Source organism: Arachis hypogaea, chromosome 16, assembly GCF_003086295.3.
Source record: "Arachis hypogaea cultivar Tifrunner chromosome 16, arahy.Tifrunner.gnm2.J5K5, whole genome shotgun sequence".
NCBI classification, from domain to species: domain Eukaryota; kingdom Viridiplantae; phylum Streptophyta; class Magnoliopsida; order Fabales; family Fabaceae; genus Arachis; species Arachis hypogaea.
The window spans coordinates 10140914-10165339 of record NC_092051.1 but is presented as its reverse complement, the minus strand read 5'-3'; the positions used below and the strand labels follow the sequence as shown (position 1 = coordinate 10165339).

General features: G+C 35.6%; 3 protein-coding genes across 3 annotated transcripts; all 3 read left to right on the top strand.

The window, feature by feature from the left end:
• Positions 1 to 3396: 3396 nt before the first annotated feature.
• LOC112756341 (NPL4-like protein 2) lies at positions 3397 to 7139 on the top strand. Its single transcript, XM_025804880.2, has 2 exons — positions 3397 to 4809; positions 6487 to 7139. The coding sequence occupies exons 1-2, from the start codon at positions 3817 to 3819 to the stop codon at positions 6739 to 6741; spliced, it is 1248 nt and encodes a 415-aa protein (XP_025660665.1). The 5' UTR covers positions 3397 to 3816; the 3' UTR covers positions 6742 to 7139.
• Positions 7140 to 14192: 7053 nt separating this feature from the next.
• On the top strand, positions 14193 to 22070 carry LOC112756340 (sister-chromatid cohesion protein 3). Its single transcript, XM_025804879.3, has 22 exons — positions 14193 to 14384; positions 14509 to 14713; positions 15078 to 15190; positions 15384 to 15476; positions 15657 to 15820; positions 15905 to 16141; positions 16251 to 16395; positions 16511 to 16689; positions 16788 to 16933; positions 17029 to 17156; positions 17386 to 17559; positions 17890 to 18051; positions 18129 to 18329; positions 18413 to 18550; positions 18646 to 18849; positions 18945 to 19089; positions 19375 to 19481; positions 19582 to 19719; positions 19891 to 20156; positions 20242 to 20366; positions 21242 to 21520; positions 21750 to 22070. Exons 1-22 carry the CDS (start codon positions 14340 to 14342, stop codon positions 21761 to 21763), a joined length of 3408 nt encoding a protein of 1135 aa, XP_025660664.1. The 5' UTR covers positions 14193 to 14339; the 3' UTR covers positions 21764 to 22070.
• A 517-nt stretch (positions 22071 to 22587) lies between these two features.
• On the top strand, positions 22588 to 24161 carry LOC112756339 (large ribosomal subunit protein eL21z/eL21y). Its single transcript, XM_025804877.2, has 2 exons — positions 22588 to 23229; positions 23739 to 24161. Exons 1-2 carry the CDS (start codon positions 22993 to 22995, stop codon positions 23994 to 23996), a joined length of 495 nt encoding a protein of 164 aa, XP_025660662.1. The 5' UTR covers positions 22588 to 22992; the 3' UTR covers positions 23997 to 24161.
• Positions 24162 to 24426: the final 265 nt, after the last annotated feature.

The following is a 24426-nucleotide window of genomic DNA, read 5'->3' as shown; positions in this document are numbered from 1 at the left end:
TTGCCCACCACCGTGGCTATACTATCCCCAGATAGAGATCCTGCAAGTGCAAACGCCTTCGATTTCTCTGGACCAATGACTTTATCTCTAAAGGAGATCTTTGTAGGATTTGAAAAACCCCCTCGTGAAAAACCCTCCTTGACACCGGATGCACCCCCACCCACACTCTCCCCCTTATCTCTTCCGACGGCATGGCCGCCATGCTCACTGTGTTTCGCCCTCAAACACTCGTTCCCGCTCTCTCCTTCTCTCATTCTCTCTGAGTACGGAATACGTACTCTTTCTCTGCTAGGGTTTAACGTTTGAAAATTTGGATCCCTAGTTTCAAATTGTTTGACACTCTATATCAAAATATTTTAATTAGATTTTTATTTATATTTTTTTATTTTTTTATTTTATCTTAATTTTTTTATAAGTGTGATCTTATTAAGAATCTCAAGATAATATTTGAGCATAAAATTTGAAAATTTAATGTTAGAATAACACTCTATATCAAATTATTCTAACATTAAATTTTCAAATTTTATGCTCAAATATTATCTTGAGATTCTTAATAAGATCACACTTATAAAAAAATTAAGATAAAATAAAAAAATAAAAAAATAAAAATAAAAATCTAATTAAAATATTACATTTAATATTATTTTAAACTTAAGGTTAGAACAGAACATAGTAGCCATGACAATTATAAAAAAAAAATATAAATTTCAGATATAAAAGTTTACAATCACATAATACATTAAGGGAATATATATATATATTGTAGGATTAATCTATTCTAAATTAAAAATAAAAATATTTAATTAAATGTTAATTTTTATATATAATTATAAAAAAGATACTTTTCTAAAATAAGTTAAAAAGAGAGAGGTATGCATAATGGAAATCAGAATGTGCCACGTCACTTGATGCTGCAGATGCCATGCTGCTGCAGCCTTATTAGCAGCCTCCCGCTTCAATGCTTTCTTTGTCCGGCTCTCTCGATTTTTTTAGTTGTATATTTCTTCTGATGAGATGATGAGCTTGCACCTTCTAGATCTTCAAAGTTTGATCGAAAGACTGATCTTGTTTCGAGCCAACTAGATCTAACAATATGTTTTAACTTTTAAATTTAGACTCATCAACCACAAAATAAACACTATATATAACCTTTAATAGTATGAAATTAATTATTGATATCAATATCAATTTGCTACTAATTAATATGTATGTGTATTATAAAACATTTTAATAAAATTATTTATATTAGTATTATATTTATTATAATTAGAATCATAAATTTACGTTTATTTTTTTATTATTGATGTCAATATCAATTTGTCACCGATTATTAGGGGTGTTCATAGCTCGGTCCGGTCCGAAGATCCGGTTCGACTTCGAACACTTTAGAGACTAATTTAATGTGATTTCACCGGGTCTAAGGTTGGGTAAAGGTCTCAAAAATAGACCGGGTTATTATTTCGGGTCGGGTCCGTTCCATAGCTCTGGCCACCCGAACTCGGCCCGGTAGCTCGATCATCATACACAATTAATATTTTATGTTATTAGTGATGGATGATGGCTATTCTTATGTGGAATTTAAGTATTGTAATCCTTAATATTTTGTGTTATTAGTCATTATAAAACTTTAAGTTAATGTTTTATGTTTAAAATGCATAAGATTTTAGACTAATGCATAATATTGTGTTATTTGTATTGATTTAAATATTTTGTGTTATTAGACAATATTAGTATTGATTATGGTTATGCTTTAATTTTAGAGAAGAGTTGGTTCTTGTTATATTTTTCTAAGTGAATTTTACCATGTCAAATAATGGTTGGAGTCTAAGAAATTTGGATATTTTCACATGTTAGCTTACAAGAAGGTATCAAGGTAATGTAATGTTAATGATCCGGTTTTCACTCGCTTTTTACCCGGTATAATCGTGACCCGAAAGTGTATAAGTTTAATCGGATTTATGGTCGGGTTCGGGTATAACAAATAGGCTGGTATATATTTCGGGTCGGACCTGGATCACACCAAATCCGGTTTCACCCGACCTATGAACACCCCTACCGATTATATTTGATTAAAAATATTAATAATTAAAAATGAGTCTATTTATACATTAAATGCTGATTTTCATATATAATTATAAAGAAGATACTTTTTTTAAGTAAGTTGAGAAGAGAGAGATATGAATACTGGCACCAGAATGCGCCACGTCAATATTTTTAGCACTAGAATACTATCCATTATAGAATAATATAATAATAATAATTATGGATTTATGGTACATTAGTTCAATGAGCAAACACTGTACAAGATTGAAAAAAAATTTAAGTAAAAAAATATTTTTCTTAAGAGAATAGAAGTGTTTAGGCCTAGCTTAATTTGATTTGACTTCAACACAGGTATTGTATCACTTCATGTCAAACCTCATCAGATGCTACTGATGCTTTGCCGCCGCAGTCTTATCAATAGCCTCTCGCTTCAATGTCTTCTTTGTCCGTCTTTCTGTTGCGACTTTTTTAGTTGCCTCTTTCTTTTTTGGCCGATGAGATGATGAACTTGTGCCTCTTGGATTCTGAAAGTTTGATGGAGGGACTTGCCTTATTTCAAGTTGTCGAGATCTGATAAAATACTTTGACTTTTAAATTTAGATTTATGAACTACAAAAAAATGCTATATATAATCTTTAGTAGCACGAAATTAATTATTGATATCAATATCAATATGTAACTAATTAATATGCATGTGTATTATAAAATATTTTAACAAAACTATTTATGTTAGTATTATATTTATGGTAATTAGAATCATAAATTTATGTTTTAATTTTTTATTATCGATATTAATATTAATTTGTTACCGATTATGTTTGATTAAAAATTATATATAATGATCGATAATTAAATATCACTCAAGTGCTTATTAAATTTAGTCTTAGCAGGTTAACACTTCATAGTTAATAGTAACTGGGGTGGAATTTACAAAATTCTTTATGTGGGAAAACAATTTTCATATTAAATATACTATATTTTAAAAATCAATCAAAAGTATATGTATTAAAAAATTTCCAAAAATTAATTTTCTCATGTGATTTAAGTAGTTAAATTAAAATTCAATCATTAAAGAAAACATACTTTAAAATTTAGTTACTTGATATTCTATCAATATAAAATTTTCATTTTATTACAATATCTTTTCTTTTTTTGTAACATAGTCAAATATGATTATGTAAAACGTTTAGCTATTATTATTATTATTATTATTGTATCAATCTATTATATTGTTAATATATTTTTTTTGGACAGGAATTAAATTCTTAAATTAAACTCATCCATACTCCATAATGTATATTGATAAGAAAGCAGTTCTTTTTTTTTTTGGTCATTATAAGAAAGCAGTTCTTAATCACCTTTATTTATTTATTTTTGGTCAGATACTAAAGTCTTTTGAAGATAACAGACGAAGGCCAGGCCCAATCGTCCAAAAAAGAGGAGCCAATCATCTAGCGATCTCCACAAACCAAATAAAGACACAAACGCGGTCCATTATCATTCTCAATCACATCAACGGGAGTGCATTGATTGTATTCCCAATCACCCATAAACCCTCCCGCACCCTAACACTCCTCTCCACGCTCGCCGTCGACACTGTAGTTCTTTTCTTTTCCGCTACAGCAAGCCACCCCAGACCCCCAATCCTTCTATTTCACTCAACCCATAGCCATACCCATAACCTTAACCCCAATTACTCAACAAAACAAAACCCTAACTTGAAATTCTTTCAATCCAAACAAAACCTCACAGATTCCGTCGTCGTTTTCCACAATGATGCTCAGAATCAGAAGCCGCGACGGCCTCGAGCGAGTAGCAGTGGAAAACCCTCACGCGACAGTTTCTCAACTTAAATCGATTATTCAAACACAACTTGGAATTCCGGTGGAGAATCAAACGCTCTCTACCAATCAGAACCTTCTTCTTTCCAAGTCTCTAGAAGATCTCGTTCGATTCACCGACATGACTAACCCCGACGCTACTCTCTCCTCCCTCGGCGTCTCCCACGGCTCAATCCTCTTCCTCTCCTACGCCGGCGACCGCCGCGGCGTCCCCGGCCCTCCCGCCGCCTTCAGTCCCGCCGGCTCCTTTGGCCGCAAGATGACTATGGATGACCTAATCGCCAAGCAGATGCGCGTCACGCGCCAGGAGCAACCGCACTGCGAGCTCGTCTCGTTCGATCGTGATTGCGCCAACGCGTTCCAGAATTACGTCAACGAAACTCTAGCTTTTGCCGTTAAGCGCGGCGGGTTCATGTACGGCACCGTTTCGGAGGAAGGCAAAGTCGAGGTGGACTTCATCTACGAGCCGCCTCAGCAGGGTACGGAGGAGAATTTGGTAATTTTCAGGGACCCTGAGGAGGAGAAGCTTGTGGATGCTATTGCTGTGGGATTGGGGATGAGGAAGGTAGGGTTTATATTCACGCAGACGATAAGCCAGGACAAGAAGGATTATACTTTATCGAATAGGGAGGTTCTTCAGGCAGCGGAGTTTCATTCGGAGAGTGGGTTGAAGGAGTGGGTCACTGCGGTTGTGAAGTTGGAGGTGAATGAGGATAGTATGGGCGCTGATGTGCACTTTGAGGCGTTTCAGATGAGCGACATGTGTGTTAGGTTGTTTAAGGAAGGGTGGTTTGAGACGGAGATCAAGGACGACGATGATCCTAAGTTGTCTAAGATGAAGAAAGAAGTGGTTGTTGGTGTTAAGGATACTAAAGAAGTTGACAATGATTTCTTCCTTGTGGTTGTTAAAATCTTTGATCATCAGGTATGTCTGTGTATCTGCGTTGTGTGTTTGTTATCCTGTTTCTTTTGTTCCGTGTGAAGTTGATTATATATTGTCAATTGCCATGTTAGATAAACAAGTTCTACCTAATGATTTACGAGTGCAAGCTTATTGTTCTGGGTTGATCTTAGGAGTTTGTTTTGATTAGGGGTGGTGACGCGTTTGCAGCTTTTTTTTGTTTTTTTGGGGGGGGGGGGGGGGGGTAGGGGATTGAGAATCCTTCATGTTGTTTGGTTTGTACCCATGAGGAAAAAATGTGAAGGGTACTTCACCGCCACGTTTATGAAGTCTGATCGGTCAGCCGGATGATAGGCTAAATGGCCTTAGCCTCTTATGCTTGCTATAGGTGCTTTATAGGGGTTTTGATGTAATGACCTGACAATTTAATTAGGTTACCCATTAATCATCTGAGCTGACTAGCTCTCTTTGAGTGCATCCTTTGTTGATCCAATGGTGGCCCATCATGTAATGATGAAAAAATCTGATTATTTTAATGGGCCGGATTGGGTAACCGGTCGCCTTTGAAGACATGAATGTGACAATTGAGACGTTGATTTCTAGAGTGTTATGCTGAGATTATTGTTTGGTTCTTGGAAGTGGCATAGTTAATATGTATTGAGCAAGGTTTTTTATGGAGAGTCACAGAACAATGAACATTGAGGATGGGGATCATTCATAATATTTGGTTTCAATGGATGGTTGTAAAATCAATAACATTGAAATCAAAGTGATTTTCTTCCATATATGGAGTTTTACAATTTGGATGGGAGCATTGGAACAACGGATGAGTTGTTTGTGTGTGACCTAAGGTCACAGGTTCAAACTGTAGAATCAACAGAGGCAATTATGGGGTTAGGCTACCTACGTTGCACCTCTGACTGCGGCTTCTTCCAGGATCTCGTATAACGTGGAATGCTTGTGCATTGGCCTGCCCTTTACATGGCGTTCTACAATTTAATTGAGCAGATTCTCAACTTTGCACACTGATTAGTACGAGCAAATTGATGGGTGGCAAGCTCCTTTTCTTCCATAATGCCTAAGAATATTACTGAATCCTTGAAATCTCTAAGAAGTCTTTTAAAGTATATCATTCTTCTGTAAACCAGTTAAATTTTCCTAACCGGAATTGCACACGGGCTACAAGTTTTGATTAAGGAGTCTCCTGCCTATTATCATCCTTTAAGGTGGTCTTGCTAGAAAGCTAGAATTTTGAATGCTCAAAATTGTTACTGTGAAAGAAGCAAAGTTATTTGTCCCCAAAACCTCCGAAATTATGCCTGCCATGTTGAGGGGAAGGAAATTCGTATGTGCCTGATTTGTTTGCAAAACTGAAAACTGCAGTTAGAAGCTTTTGAGTTTCATGAATTTGGTGTGAAATGGACTCAATAGTATTTTTTAGTAACTACAGCTTGTTTTATTCACCATGCCTTCATTTTTCTTAGCACTTTCAATGGGTACACAAATTCTGATAGGTTTTTCAATCGTATCATTCTTGGGCTATAAACTACATGTTTAACTAAAACATATTGCTGTCATGTGATTCCTTATTCTGCTTACTGTATCAATTACCGTGCAAGCCTGAGCTACAAGTTTCTTTATCTTAGAGTTTGCAAAATATAATTGTTATATGACTTATGAATGCATATGTTCACAATGCAGGGTCCTCTTACATCAACATTTCCCATTGAGAACCGAAATAATCTGGTGACAATGAAGGCGCTGAAGAGTCATCTTGATCGGTCAAAAAACCTTCCTTTTGTGAAGCGAATTTCGGATTTTCATCTCCTTCTTGTATTGGCAAGGGTTTTGGACCTGGCTGCCGATGTTCCCGCACTGACAGAATGTGTGCAGACCCAGACTTCGGTACCGGAAGGCTACCAGATCCTTATTGAGTCCATGGCCAGTGCTGCTTGATTCTGTATGCAGGTTCTCTGTTCTTATTTATCAATGTTCAGGTTCAACACGGCGCTGCGGGAATATGGTGCATTTTGCCCTTTATAATCATCGATCTAGAATGAATGAATGGTTGAATGTTGGTAACTTGTACATTGCTTCTTATAGCTTTCTGCCCATTGGATCTTTCCTTTTACCTGAAAAATGAGCTGATGTTTGATTCAAATGTTTTAACGTTTAAATCAAGATGGCTCGTACATACCGAGTGTTTACTGTATTTAAGGGCGGTAATGCTCCAAATTGTGGCTTATGCTAGCAAACCATGCTGTGGGGCTTGTACCATTTGGCTGTTCACGGTTCTAACAACTGCTTAATTATGCCTCATCTTGCTTTATACAAATTAATCGTCTAGTGGAAAATCTTATTTTTGTTGTTGTCGTGGTCATGCAAAACTAACTATATTTTTAAAAACATACGATAATGTTTACATTTGTTAAATTAATTGATAAGGTGCTTTTGTTAATAGCTTTTAGCCTTTTACAAGAAAAAGGGTGCATCTATGAAGATTTTTGTGCAATGAACAAGCTTTTACAAGAAATAGAGTGCATCTATGAGGTTTTTAAAATTGATTTATGCTTTCTCAAAATTGCTATCGCTTTTTGTACAATGCATACGCTGTGGTTTGAACTTTGGAGGAACAATCAATTCACTCTCATGGTTCGCGAAAATTATCACTTAGCAGTTAGCACAAGAGGAGTCAACGAGAAATAGACTAGGTTGTGGCTTACTGACTTTGCGAAGAGACTGCTTCGCAATATTTAATATTACTTCCTTAATGGAGAAGCAAATAGAGCTGCGGATTGGATGGCTAAATATGGTGCCAAGAGTAACTCTAATCATGTTATTTGGTCTGAGCCTAGTGTTGATCTCCAACGAATCATCCGCTCGGATTTAGAATAGTTTTTGCTTTGTTTCTTTCCTTGTTTAGTCACCAAAAAAAAAATATTACTTCCTTAATGGAGCCGGAGGATATTTTCGACTGTCGTACTAGTCCTAAGTAGCAAAATGGAATGCGATGAAATAATATTATGCGGAAAAGAAATGAGTGTAACAAGATATTATTTAACTATTATTTAGATATTTGAATTATATAATTGAAGAATTTCCATGAATAAATTAGAATATGTTGTGAAATAAAAGATATATATAATAGAGATGTATAAATAGAAGACTCTAGTATTAAAATAATTAGCTCAATAATAATTTATATATATATAATAATATTATATGTTGTAATGTGTATATATATACAAAGATAGAAAGAAGTATTAAAAATAAAGAGAGAGAGAATCGCATTTGTTTATTGTTACAATCTCAATATAATAAAGATGATTAATATTGCTATTAATATTATATGTAAAGAGTAATAGAAAATAGAATTTAAAATACTTATAAAATAAAAGAAGAGAAAGAATTGTAGTAGAAATATAAAGAGAAGAGTATTTGATTGTAACATAAAGAGAGAAGTGATTTTATTATTTGCTTGTGTTTCTCTCGGAGGCAAAGGCCTCTATTTATACACATATTGGGAGCTTAATTTCAACATGCATTTAATGTCATTCCTTCTTTGAAAAAGTGAGTTTTGCATGGGAATGGGCATCCACGTTGTTCCTTCTTATCACAACACTCCCCCTTGGATGCCCATTTAGGATTATTGCCTCATTAAAACCTTACTAAAGGAAAACCCTGTGGGAAAAACCTTAGTGAAGGAAAAAGAGTACAATATCCTTTGTGATGGGGACTGCCTCATTAAAAACCTTGTCAAGAAAAACCCAATGGGAAAAAAATCTGACCAAGGGAAAAAGAGTACAGTCTCCCCCTCTTGTCGACATCAGTTGATGTCTCGAAATCGGCGCATCCCAATCTCATGTACCAATCTTTCAAAGGAGGATTTTGGAAGTGACTTCGTGAATAAATCTGCCAGATTGTCACTTGAACGGATCTGTTGGACATCAATTGTCCCTTGATTTTGAAGGTCATGAGTGAAGAAGAATTTGGGAGAAATATGCTTTGTTCTATCACCTTTGATGTATCCACCCTTAAGTTGAGCAATGCATGCTGTATTATCTTCAAACAGGACAGTTGGAGCTATCTTATGATCAATTAGTCCACATGATGACAGAATATATTGAATCAGACTCCTCAGCCAAAAACACTCGCGACTAGCTTCATGAATCGCCAGTATTTTAGCATGATTAGAGGAGGTTGCTGCTATCGTCTGTTTCGTGGACCTCTATGATATAGCTGTACCACCATATGTGAATAGGTATCCTGTTTGAGACCTCCCTTTATGTGGATCAGACATGTATCCGGCATCTGCATAGCCAACTAGTTGTGACTTGGATCCATAGGGATAAAACAATCCCATATCAACCGTCCCATGAAGATATCGAAAGATTTGTTTGATTCCACTCCAATGTCTTCTGGTTGGAGAGGAATTATATCTTGCTAGTAAATTCACAGCAAATGATATATCGGGTCGCGTATTATTAGCAAGATACATTAGCGCTCCAATGGCACTAAGATATGGTACTTCAAGACCAAGGATATCTTCATTTTCTTCTTTAGGACGGAATTGATCTTTTTTCACATCCAAAGATCTTACAATCATTGGGGTACTTAATGGATGTGACTTATCCATATAAAATCTTTTCAAGATCTTTTCTGTGTATGTTGCTTGATGAATAAAGATCCCATTTTTGTATGCTCGATCTGCAGGCCGAGACAAAATTTAGTCCTTCCAAGATCTTTCATCTCAAACTCTTCTTTCAGAGTTTTTATAATTGTTGGAATCTCTTCAGGAGTCCCAATGATATTTAAATCATCAACATACACAGCAATTATAATGAATCCAGATGCAGATTTTTTTATAAAAACACACAGATAGATATCATCATTCTTGAATCCGTTTTTGGCCAGATACTCAGTAAGACGATTATACCACATTCATCCAGATTGCTTTAGACCATATAAAGATCTTTGCAATTTGACTGAGTATAACCCTTGCGAATATTCATTGGATGGTTTGGATATCTTTAGTCCTTCAGGGACTTTCATATAGATATCCCGATCTAATGAGCCGTACAAATAGGCTGTTACCACATCCATTAAATGCATATGCAATTTATGATATGCAGATAAACTAACCAAATAGCGCAATGTTATCGCATCCACTACAGGGGAATACGTTTCTTCATAATCTATACCGGGCCTTTGTGAAAAACCTTGTGCCACAAGTCGAGCTTTGTAGCGTACAACTTCATTTTTCTCATTTCGTTTTCTCACAAATACCCACTTATATCCAACAGGTTTTACATCTTCAGGTGTACGGACTACAGGTCCAAAGACTTCACGTTTTGCAAGTGAGTCTAATTCAGCTTTCATGACTTCTTTCCATTTTGGCCAATCATTTCTTTGTCGACATTCTTCAACTGATCTTGGTTCAAGATCCTTACTTTCATGCATGATATCTAATGCCACATTATATGCAAATATTTCATTGACAATTGTCTTATTTCGGTCCAATTTCTCTCCTGAAAAGACATAATTTATCGAGATCTCGTTATTTTCACAATTTTCAGGTACCTGAACGTCTTCTGGCGTTATATCAGAATTTTGGACAACTGCCGGTGTCTTTACTATGTCTTTTTCAACAGGAATCGTATTTACCTCTTTTCTCTTTCGAGGATTTTTATCTTTGGAACCGACAGGCCTGCCACGCTTCTGGCGTGTATTTGCTTCCGTGGCTATTTGCCCTACTGGGACATCAATTCGAATTGGGGCATTTTCCGCCCTGCCACGCTTCTGGCGTGAATTTGCTTCAGTGGCTACTTGTCATACTGGGACGTCAATTCGAATTGAGGCATTTTCCGCTGGTATGTAAGATTTGGTTATCCTCTTTGTATCGGAAAATGCATCAGGCAATTCATTTGCTATTCTTTGCAAATGTATAATCTTTTGAACTTCTAGTTCACATTGCCCTGATCGAGGATCTAAATGCATCAACGATGATGCATTCCAATTAAGTTCCTTTTCAGGAAGCTTATTCTCTCCCCCTAATGTTGGAAATTTTGATTCATCAAAATGACAATCCGTAAACCGGGCTTTAAACACATCACCAGTTTGTATCTCAAGATACCTCACTATAGAGGGTGAATCATATCCAACATATATCCCCAATTTTCTTTGGGATCCCATTTTGGTGCGATTAGGTGGTGCAATGGGAACATATATCGCACACCCAAATATTCTTAAATGGGAAACATTTGGCTGCTGGCCAAAAGCTAATTGTATAGGAGAGAATTGATGATAACTCGTTGACCTCAAACGAATAAGTGCTGCGGCATGTAAAATAGCATGCCCCCAAACCGAGGTTGGGAGATTTGTTCTCATAAGCAAGGGTCTAGCAATTAATTGGAGGCACTTAATAAGTGATTCTGCTAACCCGTTTTGTGTGTGAACATAAGCTACTGGATGTTCAACACTTATTCCATTAGCCATACAATAAGCATCAAAAGCTTGGGAAGTAAATTCACCAGCATTATCAAGACGATTTGCTTTAATTGGATTTTCTGGAAATTGTGCTTTTAATCGAATAATTTGAGCCAGTAATCTCGCAAACGCTAGGTTGCGAGAAGATAATAAGCACACATGTGACCATCTCGAAGATGCGTCTATTAGGACCATAAAATATCTAAAAGATCGACATGGTGGATGAATAGGTCCACATATATCACCTTGAATCCTTTCTAGGAATTCAGGGGACTCAAATCCAATCTTTACTGGTGATGGCCTTAAAATTAACTTCCCTTGAGAACATGCAGCACAACAAAATTCACTAGATTTAAGAATCTTCTGGTTCTTTAGTGAATGTCCATGAGAGTTTTCAATAATTCTCCTCATCATGGTTGTTCCCGGATGACCCAATCGGTCGTGCCAAGTTATGAATTCATTTGGGCTAATAAACTTCTGGTTTACAGTGGCATGTGATTCAATTGCACTAATCTTGGTATAATACAACCCAGATGAAAGTGAGGGTAATTTTTCTAATATAACTTTCTTATTTGAATCATGAGTTGTGATACATAAATACTCATGATTTTCTTCATTCATCGTCTCAACATGATATCTATTTCGGCGAATATCTTTGAAACTCAACAAGTTCCTCAGAGACTTGGTAGATAATAGTGCATTATTTATTATAAATTTTGTTCCTCCAGGAAACAAAATTATAGCTCTTCCGGAGCCTTCAATCACATTGCCTGAGCCAATAATAGTATTAACATATTCCTCTTTTGGCACAAGATGGGTAAAATATATATCACTTTTGAGAATAGTGTGCGAACTTGCACTATCCGCAAGGCATACATCTTCATTACATATCCTTGCCATTCTCTTCAAAAACAAATAATAATAAAATGAGTAGTATGCACAGATAAATTGAATACTTGATCAGAATTATTTTTCTAAGAAATACTGTACATAAAATAATGTCATATACTAAAATTTTATTTTAAAATTTGACACATTTAATAATTTTAAAATTCATATTAATATTTCATTATTTATGTACATCACATTTGAAACTTAAATACATAGAAAATAAAACTTAATAACTTTTTTTTACATTATTTATTTACATAGATACTTCACAATTTCACATATTAAACTATTCCATCATTGATCAAATGGCCAATATTTCCTTCAGGGTCCTCAAAGAAATCAGATACATCATAATGAGTGGTGGAGTTCTCAGCATCATTTGAAACAAAATTTGTTTCCTTTCCTTTGTCGTTCTTTTTCAAAGATGCCTGGTAAAGATCGACTAGGTGTCTTGGGGTACGACAGGTACGTGACCAATGGCCCTTTCCACCACAGCGGAAACACTTCTCCTCGGTTGATTTATTCTGCCCGATATTCTTTTCTTTGTCCCACTTCTGGTGAGATCCTCTCTTTTGAACATAATTCTTTTTCCTTCCATAATTTTTCTTGTTATTAAAAGCTTGCCATTTACCTCTTCTGGGGTAATGATTTGCCGCATTTACTTCAGGAAATGGGGCGGCGCCAGCTGGGCGCGCTTCATGATTTTTCAATAACAACTCATTGTTGCGTTCGGCAACAAGAAGTCAAGAAATTAACTCAGAATATTTCTTAAACCCTTTCTCTCGATACTGCTGCTGCAGGAGCACATTCGAGGCATGGAAGGTTGAGAAAGTTTTCTCCAACATATCATGATCAGTTATTTTTTCCCCACACAATTTCATTCGTGAGGTGATTCGAAACATTGCAGAAATATATTCATTTATAGATTTAAAATCTTGTAAACGCAAATGCGTCCATTCATATCGGGCCTGAGGAATTATCACCGTTTTCTGATGATTATACCTTTCTTCAAAGTCTTTCCAAAGATCTGCAGGATATTTTAATGTAAGATATTCATTTTTCAATCCTTCGTCAAGATGACGACGGAGAAAAATCATGGCTTTAGCTTTATCCTTCTGGGATGCATTATTTTCAGCCTTAATGGTATCTCCAAGATCCATTGAATCAAGATGGGTTTCAGCATCTAGTATCCATGATAAATAATTGTTTCCAGATATATAAAGAGCATTGAATTCAAGATGAGAGAGCTTCGACATAATGAAAATTTGTTACCTGAGTCTTCCTCAAAATTTGATCAGAGTCTCGTGCTGATAACGTGTTGTGAAATAAAAGATATATATAATAGAGATGTATAAATAGAAGACTCTAGTATTAAAATAATTAGCTCAATAATATATATATATATATATATATATAATAATATTATATGTTGTAATGTGTATATATATACAAAGATAGAAAGAAGTATTAAAAATAAAGAGAGAGAGAATCGCATTTGTTTATTGTTACAATCTCAATATAATAAAGATGATTAATATTGCTATTAATATTATATGTAAAGAGTAATAGAAAATAGAATTTAAAATACTTATAAAATAAAAGAAGAGAAAGAATTGTAGTAGAAATATAAAGAGAAGAGTATTTGATTGTAACATAAAGAGAGAAGTGATTTTATTATTTGCTTGTGTTTCTCTCGGAGACAAATGCCTCTATTTATACACATATTGGGAGTTTAATTTCAACATGCATTTAATGTCATTTCTTCTTTAAAAAAGTGAGTTTTGCATGGAAATGGACATCCACATTGTTCGTTCTTATCACAACAGAATATTCGTTTCATCCCATTTCTTCTAATTTGGGATTAAAAAAAAAGGGAAAAAACAGTGGTATTAGAATGAATTACGTCATCTATTTCCTTAATTTTTCTTCAATCGTAATAATAACGAAATTATAAAAGATTATTTCCCTCCATTTTTATCCACCAGTTAAAAAAAAAATAGGGAAAAGGGGAGAAAATGAATCATTGGGTCGTAATTGGTAAATACGTCTCATTTGGCGGGAGATTTCTTAATCCCCATTTTGGAGGGCAGTGTGTGAAACTGAAAACCCCTCTCTCTGTCTCTCTCCTCTCAAGCGTGAACCAGATCACAGTGTTGCAGTTGCAGAAGCATTAGGTCATGGAAGATCCAGCTCCAACCTCCGAAGCTTCCATTCGCCGTTCCGTAAGCATCCACCTCTCCAACTTCTTCACACTCATATCTTAGTTCATGCCTAATCCTGCTTCCAATCGACCTAATTTTGATTTTTATGTTTTCTCTTCTTTTTTGATCCTCCCAAATTGAGCAGAAGAGAAACAGAGCTCCGACTCGAAAACAAGTAGCTCGGGAAGCCGAGGCCGAGAACCGCGAGAAGGCCGGCGAGGCCAGCGACCATGCCGAACGAGAGAGCTCGCCTGATGAATTTGACGAAGGGCGCCCAAAATCCAAGCGGGCTCGTGCCTCCGAAGGAACTTCCAGCGTCGCCCACAAAGCTGCTGATCTGAGATTGATTGGTAAACTAAAACACTCTGATTCCTTTACTGCTCCAATTTCTAGGGTTTCGAATGGGTGAAATGAAATTCCAGTTCCAACTCCTTTTGAGTTGCGTCTGCGTCGCAGATTCGCCTGCTGAATTGCTTTGAACTATTTTCGCCACCTTTTTTTTTGGTTTACATCATTATTTGTTGTACTGTTATTGTTTCTTTGATGTTAATGTTTTTCTCCCGCCTTCATTCGTATTTTATGGATTATTTTAAAACTTAGATTATTTTTGTTTCCATTTTAAAACTATGATTGATTGGTGTTGTAGATTTTGTTATTATTCTTATGAAGTAACTGAATTGACGCCAAATAAATTTTTTGGTTTGGTTTCTGTAGAGGTAGTGAAAGGCAATGGCAAACTCATTCCTCATGCGGTCAAGCTCTGGGTTGAACGCTATGAGAAGGATTCAAAGCCTGCGATGGTTGAGCTCTTGACAATGCTGTTTGAGGTATTATGAAAATTCTCAAGCATTTCATGTTATAAAGAGTCCTAGAGAGTAGAGACATACATTTTCAAAGTGGATCCAGTATATTCTTGGAAACTTTATTATTTTTCTTAGATTATCAAGATTCAGGGAGCAAAATACTTACAAATTTGAGAACTATAACTGGTACTGATGAAATGAAATTTTAAATGGTCAGGCATGTGGAGCCAAGTATTATGACAAAGGTGATCTCGTGGATGAGACTGATGTTGATGATGTTGTTGTTGCTCTTGTCAGTTGTGCAAAGAAGGTATACAATTTTCACCTGTCGTTTTGTTTTCAAAAGTGAATTTCATAATCGTGATAGTACAGGTGTGAAGGCTGAACCTCATCTTTTTGATGTAATGATCATTATTTTTAATTATTTGTAGACATTAATTCTCCAACCCCCCTTTTCCTTTTCTTTTAATATCTGAATCTGAAATTCTAGGGCGAAGCAGAAGATTATCAAAATTCCAAAAAGAGGGAGTTCAAAAACTTCAAAGAGAATCTAGAATCATTCTGGGAAAATTTGGTTCGTGATTGTCAGCATGGCCCATTATTTGATAAGGTTTTATTTGACAAGTGCATGGACTATATCATTGCACTTTCATGGTTAGTAATAATATGATTGCATAAAGATTTTGAGTTTGCCAAAATTTATGTATAATTGTCTTATCTATTGTGCTGCCTATGTAGCACCCCTCCAAGAGTTTATCGTCAAGTTGCCTCATTGATGGGTCTTCGGCTTGTCACATCATACATTAGTATTGCTAATATGCTTCGTTCACAAAGAGAGACTACTCGTAGACAACTGGATGCTGAAAAAAAGAAAAAAACTGAGGGACCTCGGGTGGAATCACTAAATAATAGGTTTTCTGATACTCATGAAAAAATAACATTGTTGGAGGAGATGATGCGCAAGATATTTACTGGGTAGGTGTTCCCTGAAGTAACTATTTAAAGGAAAGAATCTAATGTTCTTTCATGAGTATTACAATTTGTGGTTGTGTTTCTAACATTTCTGCATAATGCTTTTATGGAGGTTATTTGTGCATCGCTATAGAGACATTGACCCAAATATCAGGATGTCATGCATTGAGTCACTGGGTGAATGGATCCTGTCATATCCATCACTTTTCTTGCAGGATTTGTACCTAAAATATCTTGGCTGGACACTGAATGACAAAGTAATGAACACGTTTTACATTTTTTATGATACATTTTTTTTAATTGCATATGTATCATACAACTTACTTTTTTCTACTCTTTTCTTTTACCTGTTCCCCACGCCCTAACTTGTAGAATGCCGGGGTAAGAAAGGCTTCCATAAATGCACTTCAGAATCTTTATGAAGTGGATGACAATGTACCAACCCTAGGTTTATTTACCGAAAGATTTTCTGGCCGGATGATTGAGCTTGCTGAGGACATTGATGTTTCTGTAGCTGTTTGTGCCATTGGTCTTGTCAAGCAACTACTTAGGTCAGAATGTCAAACCTTTTCCAATAATATATTACCTGTTTGCTGGGAAGTTTTATGGCATAGATTGTCATTTGAGAATTGGTTTTCGTTTGCCGCAGACATCAACTTATTCCTGAAGATGACTTGGGTTCTTTGTATGATTTGTTGATTGTTGACACCCCAGAAATCAGGCATGCCATTGGTGCATTAGTGTATGATCACTTGATTGCTCAAAAATTTAGTACATCCCAATCAGGATCAAGAGGTCTTAAATCTATTCCTGATTATTTTCATTTTAAAATTGATACCATCCATTATTCTGTTTGTGGCAGACATTTGATAAAGGCATTTTCTTTCTAGGTGAAACTGGCAATTCTTCTGAGGTCCACCTTAAGAGAATGCTGCGAATCCTGGAGGAGTTCCCACAAGATCCAATTTTGAGTATTTATGTGATAGATGATGTTTGGGAATACATGAAAGCTATGAAGGTATAGCTATATGACACTGTCCCTGCCTTTTTACATGTATATAAAAGAATGCTCAGGGGAAGGCATGAATGAGGGAGAACTGGAGCAGGTTCTCCTAGGCCCTATCTAACTTTGCTGAGCTGGAGGAGAGACAATGGAGGGATGGAAGAGGACCTAAAGTTACTCAAGTTAGGCCTGTTGTAACAATTTACTGAATAATATTCACTAGTTTCATATGTTTTGCTTGCAGGATTGGAAGTGCATCATATCCATGCTTCTCGATGAAAATCCATCGGCTGAGCTCTCTGATAATGATGCAACAAACTTGGTGCGACTCTTGTGTGCATCTGTGAAGAAGGCTGTTGGAGAGCGGATTGTACCTGCTACTGACAACAGAAAGCAATACCACACCAAAGCCCAAAAAGTATGCGAGCTTGGTTTCTAACTCTTGTATTGCAATTTCCTGGGCTCTCTCTCTCTCTCTCTCTCTCTCTCTCTCTCTCTCTCTCTCTCTCTCTCTCTCTCTCTCTCGATAGAGTAGTTTGCTTCTGAGACTGTATTTTCAAAGTGTAATTATGATCAAGTCATATTATTTAGTTATTTTGGGCTACAGAAAAAATTCGATCACTTGGAACTTGGCTATTAGCAATGACTACTCTGTAGTTTTGTATAATGCTCATGCTGGTGTTGTGATAGAAGTGTCTGTTCTGTGTTCATGACAGACTCTAATCTCTTTTGATCCAATAAATGGCAGGAAGTATTTGAAAATAATAAACAGGACATATCTGTTGCTATGATGAAGAGTTACCCGTTACTCTTGCGGAAGTTTATTTCAGATAAAGCAAAAGTGTCATCTCTGGTTGAGATTGTTTTGTACATGAACCTTGAGCTTTATTCCTTGAAGAGGCAGGAGCAGGTTAGTGAATTATTCTTGCAGATTGTTCCAAACTGTTCACATTCTTTCTGGAAAATTAACGAGTGCTTCCTTTTCAGAATTTCAAAAATATGCTCCAGCTTATGAAAGAAGTGTTTTTTAAGCATGGTGACAAGGAACCTCTGAGAGCTTGTGTAAAGGCAATTAATTTTTGTTGCATAGGAAGTCAAGGGGAATTGCAAGATTTTGCGCGTAATAAGTTAAAGGAACTTGAGGATGAACTTATCTCTAAGCTGAAATCTGCAATTAAAGAAGTAGTGGTATGTTCCACTTAATTGTGTTGTATTCTGTTATTTCTTGGATCTAGTGGAATAAATTAACCTACAGTGTGATGAGAATGCAGGATGGTGGTGATGAATATTCTCTTCTTGTAAACTCTAAGAGGTTGTATGAACTCCAGTTGTCAAAATCAGTGCCTATCCATAGCATATATGGAGACATTGTAACGGTGTTACGTGATTTTAGAAATATGGAGGATGAGGTGTGTAAATGCTTTCTCAACGCTGACATCATGTTTTACATGTCATCCTTATTTGTTTGATTATTAATATTCATTTTCTGCATTTTACCATTCAGGTTGTCTGTTTCCTGCTTCTGAACATGTATATGCATCTAGCTTGGGCTCTACATTTTATCGAAAATGAAGAATGTGTTTCTGAAGCATCTTTAGTTTCTGTTATTTCTAAGCGCGATACCTTGTTACAAGAACTTGAATACTATCTTAACATGGCTACTGACAGCAAGGAAGGGGGTAGACTCGGAAGTGAGCTAGGTTGCAGAGTAAGAACTTGCTTTCCTTTCTACTTTCGTAGTATAAATAAGTTGAAGTCTTGAGTTCTTAGGACTAGTCTGATAAAAATGTTTTATTGGCAAAGGTGTGCACTATACTTGTAGAAACATGGTTCTTATTTAGAAGCACACTTTTCTCCAAGACAAAGCTGGAAAAATTAGGATATGCGCCAAGTGCAGACATGCTTCAAAAGTTTTGGGAACTTTGTCAACAACAACTTAATGTATCAGGTGACCCCAGACATTTATGTTAAAGTTGATGGACTTGTGTGAAGATTCATCCTAAGTTTCTTATTAAATTTTTTAAAAAACATAATATGTTAATATTTTTATTGTATACTCTTGAACTTTGACATTTGATGTTTACTTTGCTTATTAACTTTGGTGTTAATGCTGCTAAATCTTCCTCATTGATGTATCCTCATTTTTTGTTGTTTGTGTGTGTGTGCGCGCATACTGTATATTCATTTTGTTTTTAATTTTAGAAGACTGTTTAACTTGCTTATCGTTTTTCAGACGAGATGGAAGAGGAAGATGTCAACAGAGAGTATGCCGAGGAGTTAAATAGAGATGCTGTTATGCTTGCTGCTGGAAAACTGATTGCTAATGATGTTGTTCCAAAGGTAAATTGTTTTGTTTAAGAACTATTGGCGTTCTTTTTCTTATTCTTTTTTGGCCGGTAAATCTATTTTGATAGCAAAAATTTGGCTATTCTTGTTACAGGAATATCTTGCTTCTGAGATCATTTCTCACTATGTAATGCATGGGGCAAGTGTTGCTGAGATTGTAAAGAATCTGATCACAGTTCTGAAGAAAAAAGAAGATGATTTAGCCACCATTTTTTTTGAAGCACTTAAAAAGGTAAGAGCTTTGAAGTAGATGTTTCAACCATGCTATGATATTTTTATGACAAATAAATCTGGATCAACCTTTCCACCACGTTTCTGCCTCTGGAAGATCTGTATATTTTATATTTCACCCTCTTCTTCCCTCTTCTGTCCCAACTTCCTCACCTATTTATGCTGGTACCAGGCATACCATCAACATATTGTGGATATCTCTGACAGCGAAAATGACCCTTCAGAAAGCAACTCCTTCTCAGGATGTAAAGATCTGGCTGCTCGGCTCTCTGGAACATTTGTTGGTGCTGCCAGGGTCAAGCACAGGTTAGACATTTTAAAAATTGTCAGGGATGGCATTGAATATGCTTTTGTTGAAGCTCCGAAACACTTGTCATTTCTGGAAGCAGCAGTGCTCCAGTTTGTGTCAAAACTCCCTGCAGCAGATGTGTTGGAAATGTAAGAGTTTCTTCTCATTTTATTAATGCTATTCAGACCTGTTATCAGCTGTACACAGTTTAATGCTGCTGCTTTTTCTGGATAGTATGAAGGTTGTTCAAAATCGAACAGCAAATGTCAATACTGATGAAAATCCAAGTGGTTGGCGTCCCTATTACACATTTATTGACATCCTACGTGAAAAATATGCAAAGAATGAAGGGTTTCAAGGTAATCTTTTGCATTTTTTTCCCATCTGTATTTATTGTCCCATATAGGTAAACAATATTGCAAACATCCTGTTAGATCTTCACTTAAATAAAATACTCATTATTACATGGTGCTATTAAAATTTGTTGTTGATGATTTGTTAGATTTCCACTGAAAGAATATATAAAATAGTCATTATTAAAAAATGGTGCTTTTACAATGTGTTGTCGTATTTGTTACATGGAGAGCATATTAGTTTATTTAGTTAATCTCCACTGAAACAATATATAAAATAGTTTATTAAATAATGGTGCAATTACAATGTGTTATCGAGTATTTGTTACATGGAGAGCATATTAGTTTATTAATGAGTTTATATATTTATCCTTCTATTATTTTAAAACCACTGGGTTGTTATTTTAGTTTGGTTTGGGTTTGCTAAGTATGCAACATATTTCAAAGCTTTTTGCCGTTGGAAATCTCAGTTTTTATCAATTCTGTCTCTGGTCTTGCATTTGTTTCTCATTTGTTCCCATGAATTTGAAGTTCTCTTCAAGATGATGCTGGAAGTTGATTAATTCTCACGACATAAGATATGCACCTTGATAATACCCTATGAGTATAGCTTAGTACTCTCCAGTTTATCAAACAAATCTAGTACTTGGTTGGTAGTAAGTGCCTTTTGTTGGTCATCAATTGAGCTATAGGGAACATGTGATCTCAACGGTTTCATTTAGCCACATCTTGCGATGATTTATATGTTTTGCAATATTATAAGTGATAGCTAAATGACACCATAAATTGCCTTTCCTTTTTCTTAGCATGCTACATTATGTAATTTATATGTCTGAGAATGAATATATTTAATGGACGAGCTAACTAATAATTGTTTCCAGATGAGAGGGAAGGGGTTGCTGTACGGCGCAGGGGTCGTCCTCCTAAGAGGCAGAACATACCAGGAAAGAAACTTTTTGATGAGCAAAGTTCAAGTGAGGACGAGGACTCCATTAGTGCATCTGAACAAGATGGACAAGATGAAGGTGGAAAGGAAGATGAGGATGACGAAGACGCTCCTTTGATACATTCAATCAGACCATCATCTAAGTTAAGATCGCTGGGAAAGGCAGGGAATTCTGCAAGAGCTGCAGATAATTTATCTGCTTCTAGAACATCAGGCATGTCTTGTCTTGGCAATTGATGATTTGCATATCAATCTTATAACTAAAGGCTAAGTTAACACATTAAAGTTAAAATAAAATTTGATTGTTTTGACTTAAGAAAACATTTTTGTTTTACTTTTACCATGCAAGATAATCAGATATTATCTAATATCACTAAAGGGCACGCCTCAGTAGTTTACCTAATTTAGTCTGTAATCTACTAACTACTGTGTCGATTTTGCAGCTGCATCAAACTAATTCTCCAAGGTTGAAAGCTACGTGTATAGTTTGCAAATGCTTCGGTTGCATATCCGATTTGCTCTAATTCTTGGTTTTCCTTTCCCTCTACTGGACGGCAGCTTTTTAATAGGAAAAAGACCTGCTGCTGTTGATTGCCAGTTTAGATTATGAATACTTGTCTGTAATTTAATTTCGACGTGTCGATTGTATATGATAGTAATACTGTAATCGTTGTGCTAGTCAAGATGGTTAGCCTTTCTGCTGAATATAATTCTGCAAAATGCTCTTTCTTGAGCCTAATAATTGAACTGGAAAGTTGGCATTACCTTCTCACTTAAAAACTATCGCCTTTGTGGCCAAAAATTTCTGGCTTTCTGCTGAAAATTGAGATGCGCTTAATGCACTTTGGTTGACCGCTGCTTTTGGTCAATCTTATCAGTTAACACGAAATAAATCAGCCGAATTTTTTTTTTAAACTTTTTTTTAAGCTTATTTTTCTCCTTGGTAAAATGGCCTCTGCAAGTTTCAATGCTAAATCATATTTTTAAGTAAGAGAAGAAAGAGAAAAGAAGAAAGTGAAAATAATAAATGGTAATTAGATGTGGTGGAAGAAATAAATTGATTTATATTAAGGGTTTAGCTATCACGAGTTTTAACTTTTAAGGATACATACTAAGGGGGGACGGATTACTAATCAAAATTTTTAAATTTTTTATTTAATAAATATATTAAAAAACAAATTTGATATTTTTTATATAAAATTTTAATTAATAATTTTAATTTGTGTCTTTATAACACATGTTAATTAAAACTTTACATGAAATAGTAAATAAGACCCTTTTCTTATTTTTAAAAAGAAAATTGTCAATGTAAAACTCTTTTTACATGTGGATAGAAATTCAGGTTCTAAACAGAGTTAATTTTGATATTTTTCAATAGCATATATAAATATAAATGAAAATCTAATGTATTGCCCTTCGAAATTGAAAACTCAAATAATAATAATAATAATAATAATAATAATAAGGCAGGTAGCTCATGTTAAAAAAAAGAAAATAAGGTTATATGTCAGCTCATAAAATTGGGAGCTTAAGAAAAGCCCATGGCCCAAAAAAAGATCAGGGAAAACCCTAAGGGGCAGATACCACCTATAAAATCAATTGCAAACACGAGAGAGAAGCTGTTACCTCTTCCAGCAGACAAAAACCCTAGTTTGTGTGCGTTAGCGGAGGTAAGGTAAGGTAAAGATGCCGGCTGGTCATGGTTTGAGGTCACGCACCAGAGACTCGTTCTCTCGTCCATTCAGGAAGAAGGGTACCATCGCCCTCACCACCTACCTCAGGACCTATCACATCGGCGACTACGTCGACATCAAGGTCAATGGTGCTGTCCACAAGGGTATGCCTCACAAGTTCTACCATGGCCGAACCGGTCGTGTCTGGAACGTCACTAAGCGCGCCATTGGTGTCGAGGTCAACAAGCAGGTACTGGTTTTTAGATCTGATTTGTTGTTTATTTCACTGTAAATTGTATCTTCGATTTGGACAACAGGGTTCAATATCTAATAATAATAATTTAATAGTTTTTCTTAGTGATTAATTCGATGTTGACACAGATCAGGTTATACATGCTTTTAGTATTTTTCAATTTATTTTGATGATTGTTGCTAATTAGTACATCTTCTAAATGTGAGTCAGCGTGTTTACTTGTTCTAGTAGTGTGTTCTGTTGAAAAAAAATTGTTTTTTACGGTTTCTGAGTTATGAATTATTAGTGTGTTCCTCAGTTTCCTACCTGGTGGAAATACAATGATTAGAGAGAATATAAAAAAGTTGGCGTGCGGTTGTTCAAACTTGAGCCAATGAATTGTTGTATTTCATTCATTGTTTCAGTTTGTGGGACTCGTTATATTGTAATAACTTTTTTTTTTGTTAAATGTTGCTATTACACATTTATAAAAGCTTATTAATAGTCTGTGTTTTTGTGTGACCCAGGTGGGGAATAGAATAATCAGGAAGAGAATTCATGTGCGTGTAGAGCATGTTATGCCTTCGAGGTGCACTGAGGAGTTCCGCCTCAGGAAGATCAACAATGACAAACTGAAGGCTGAGGCAAAGGCTAATGGACAAAAGATCAGTACCAAGAGACAGCCTGAGGGACCTAAACCTGGATTCATGGTTGAAGGTGCCACATTAGAGACTGTGACTCCCATTCCATATGATGTTGTCAATGATCTTAAAGGAGGGTATTAGGTTGTTGTTTCTTGTTTTTTTGGAGTTTACTTAGTTTTGTTTGGATATTGAGTCCTCTTTCCTTTTTGCATTGGGAAGCCATATATTTTTATGAACAATCAAACTCAAGTTTTGTCTTGTTTATTTAACTCTAAATGCAAGGTTATGTGTTGTTATTCTCTTTAATATGTGTTTTGTTTTCAATTATTTCATATGCTGAGCGCAAGTGGGAGCACCTATTCTTGATAGTCAAAAGTAATATAACTTCAATTACTATTATGAAATTGAAGAGATAAATTCATAAACAGAGGTCACAATTGTTGATAACAAAACCTATTAAGTTTCTTATGCCAAATTCGTCAAGCATGGTAATCTTCTATATGAACCTGAAGTGGACTTCCGAGCTTGGTTTTAAGCTCTTGTTACAACATGATATTGCTGTTTTCAATTA

Coding starts and splice junctions, on each gene's coding strand:
- LOC112756341 (XM_025804880.2), top strand. CDS start 3,817: ATGATGCTCAGAATCAGAAGCCGCGACGGCCTCGAGCGAGTAGCAGTG. Junction 4,810..6,486: donor TTAAAATCTTTGATCATCAG/GTATGTCTGTGT, acceptor TTCACAATGCAG/GGTCCTCTTACATCAACATT.
- LOC112756340 (XM_025804879.3), top strand. CDS start 14,340: ATGGAAGATCCAGCTCCAACCTCCGAAGCTTCCATTCGCCGTTCC. Junction 14,714..15,077: donor TGCTGATCTGAGATTGATTG/GTAAACTAAAAC, acceptor TGGTTTCTGTAG/AGGTAGTGAAAGGCAATGGC. Junction 18,850..18,944: donor GAAGTGAGCTAGGTTGCAGA/GTAAGAACTTGC, acceptor TTATTGGCAAAG/GTGTGCACTATACTTGTAGA.
- LOC112756339 (XM_025804877.2), top strand. CDS start 22,993: ATGCCGGCTGGTCATGGTTTGAGGTCACGCACCAGAGACTCGTTCTCT. Junction 23,230..23,738: donor GTGTCGAGGTCAACAAGCAG/GTACTGGTTTTT, acceptor TGTGTGACCCAG/GTGGGGAATAGAATAATCAG.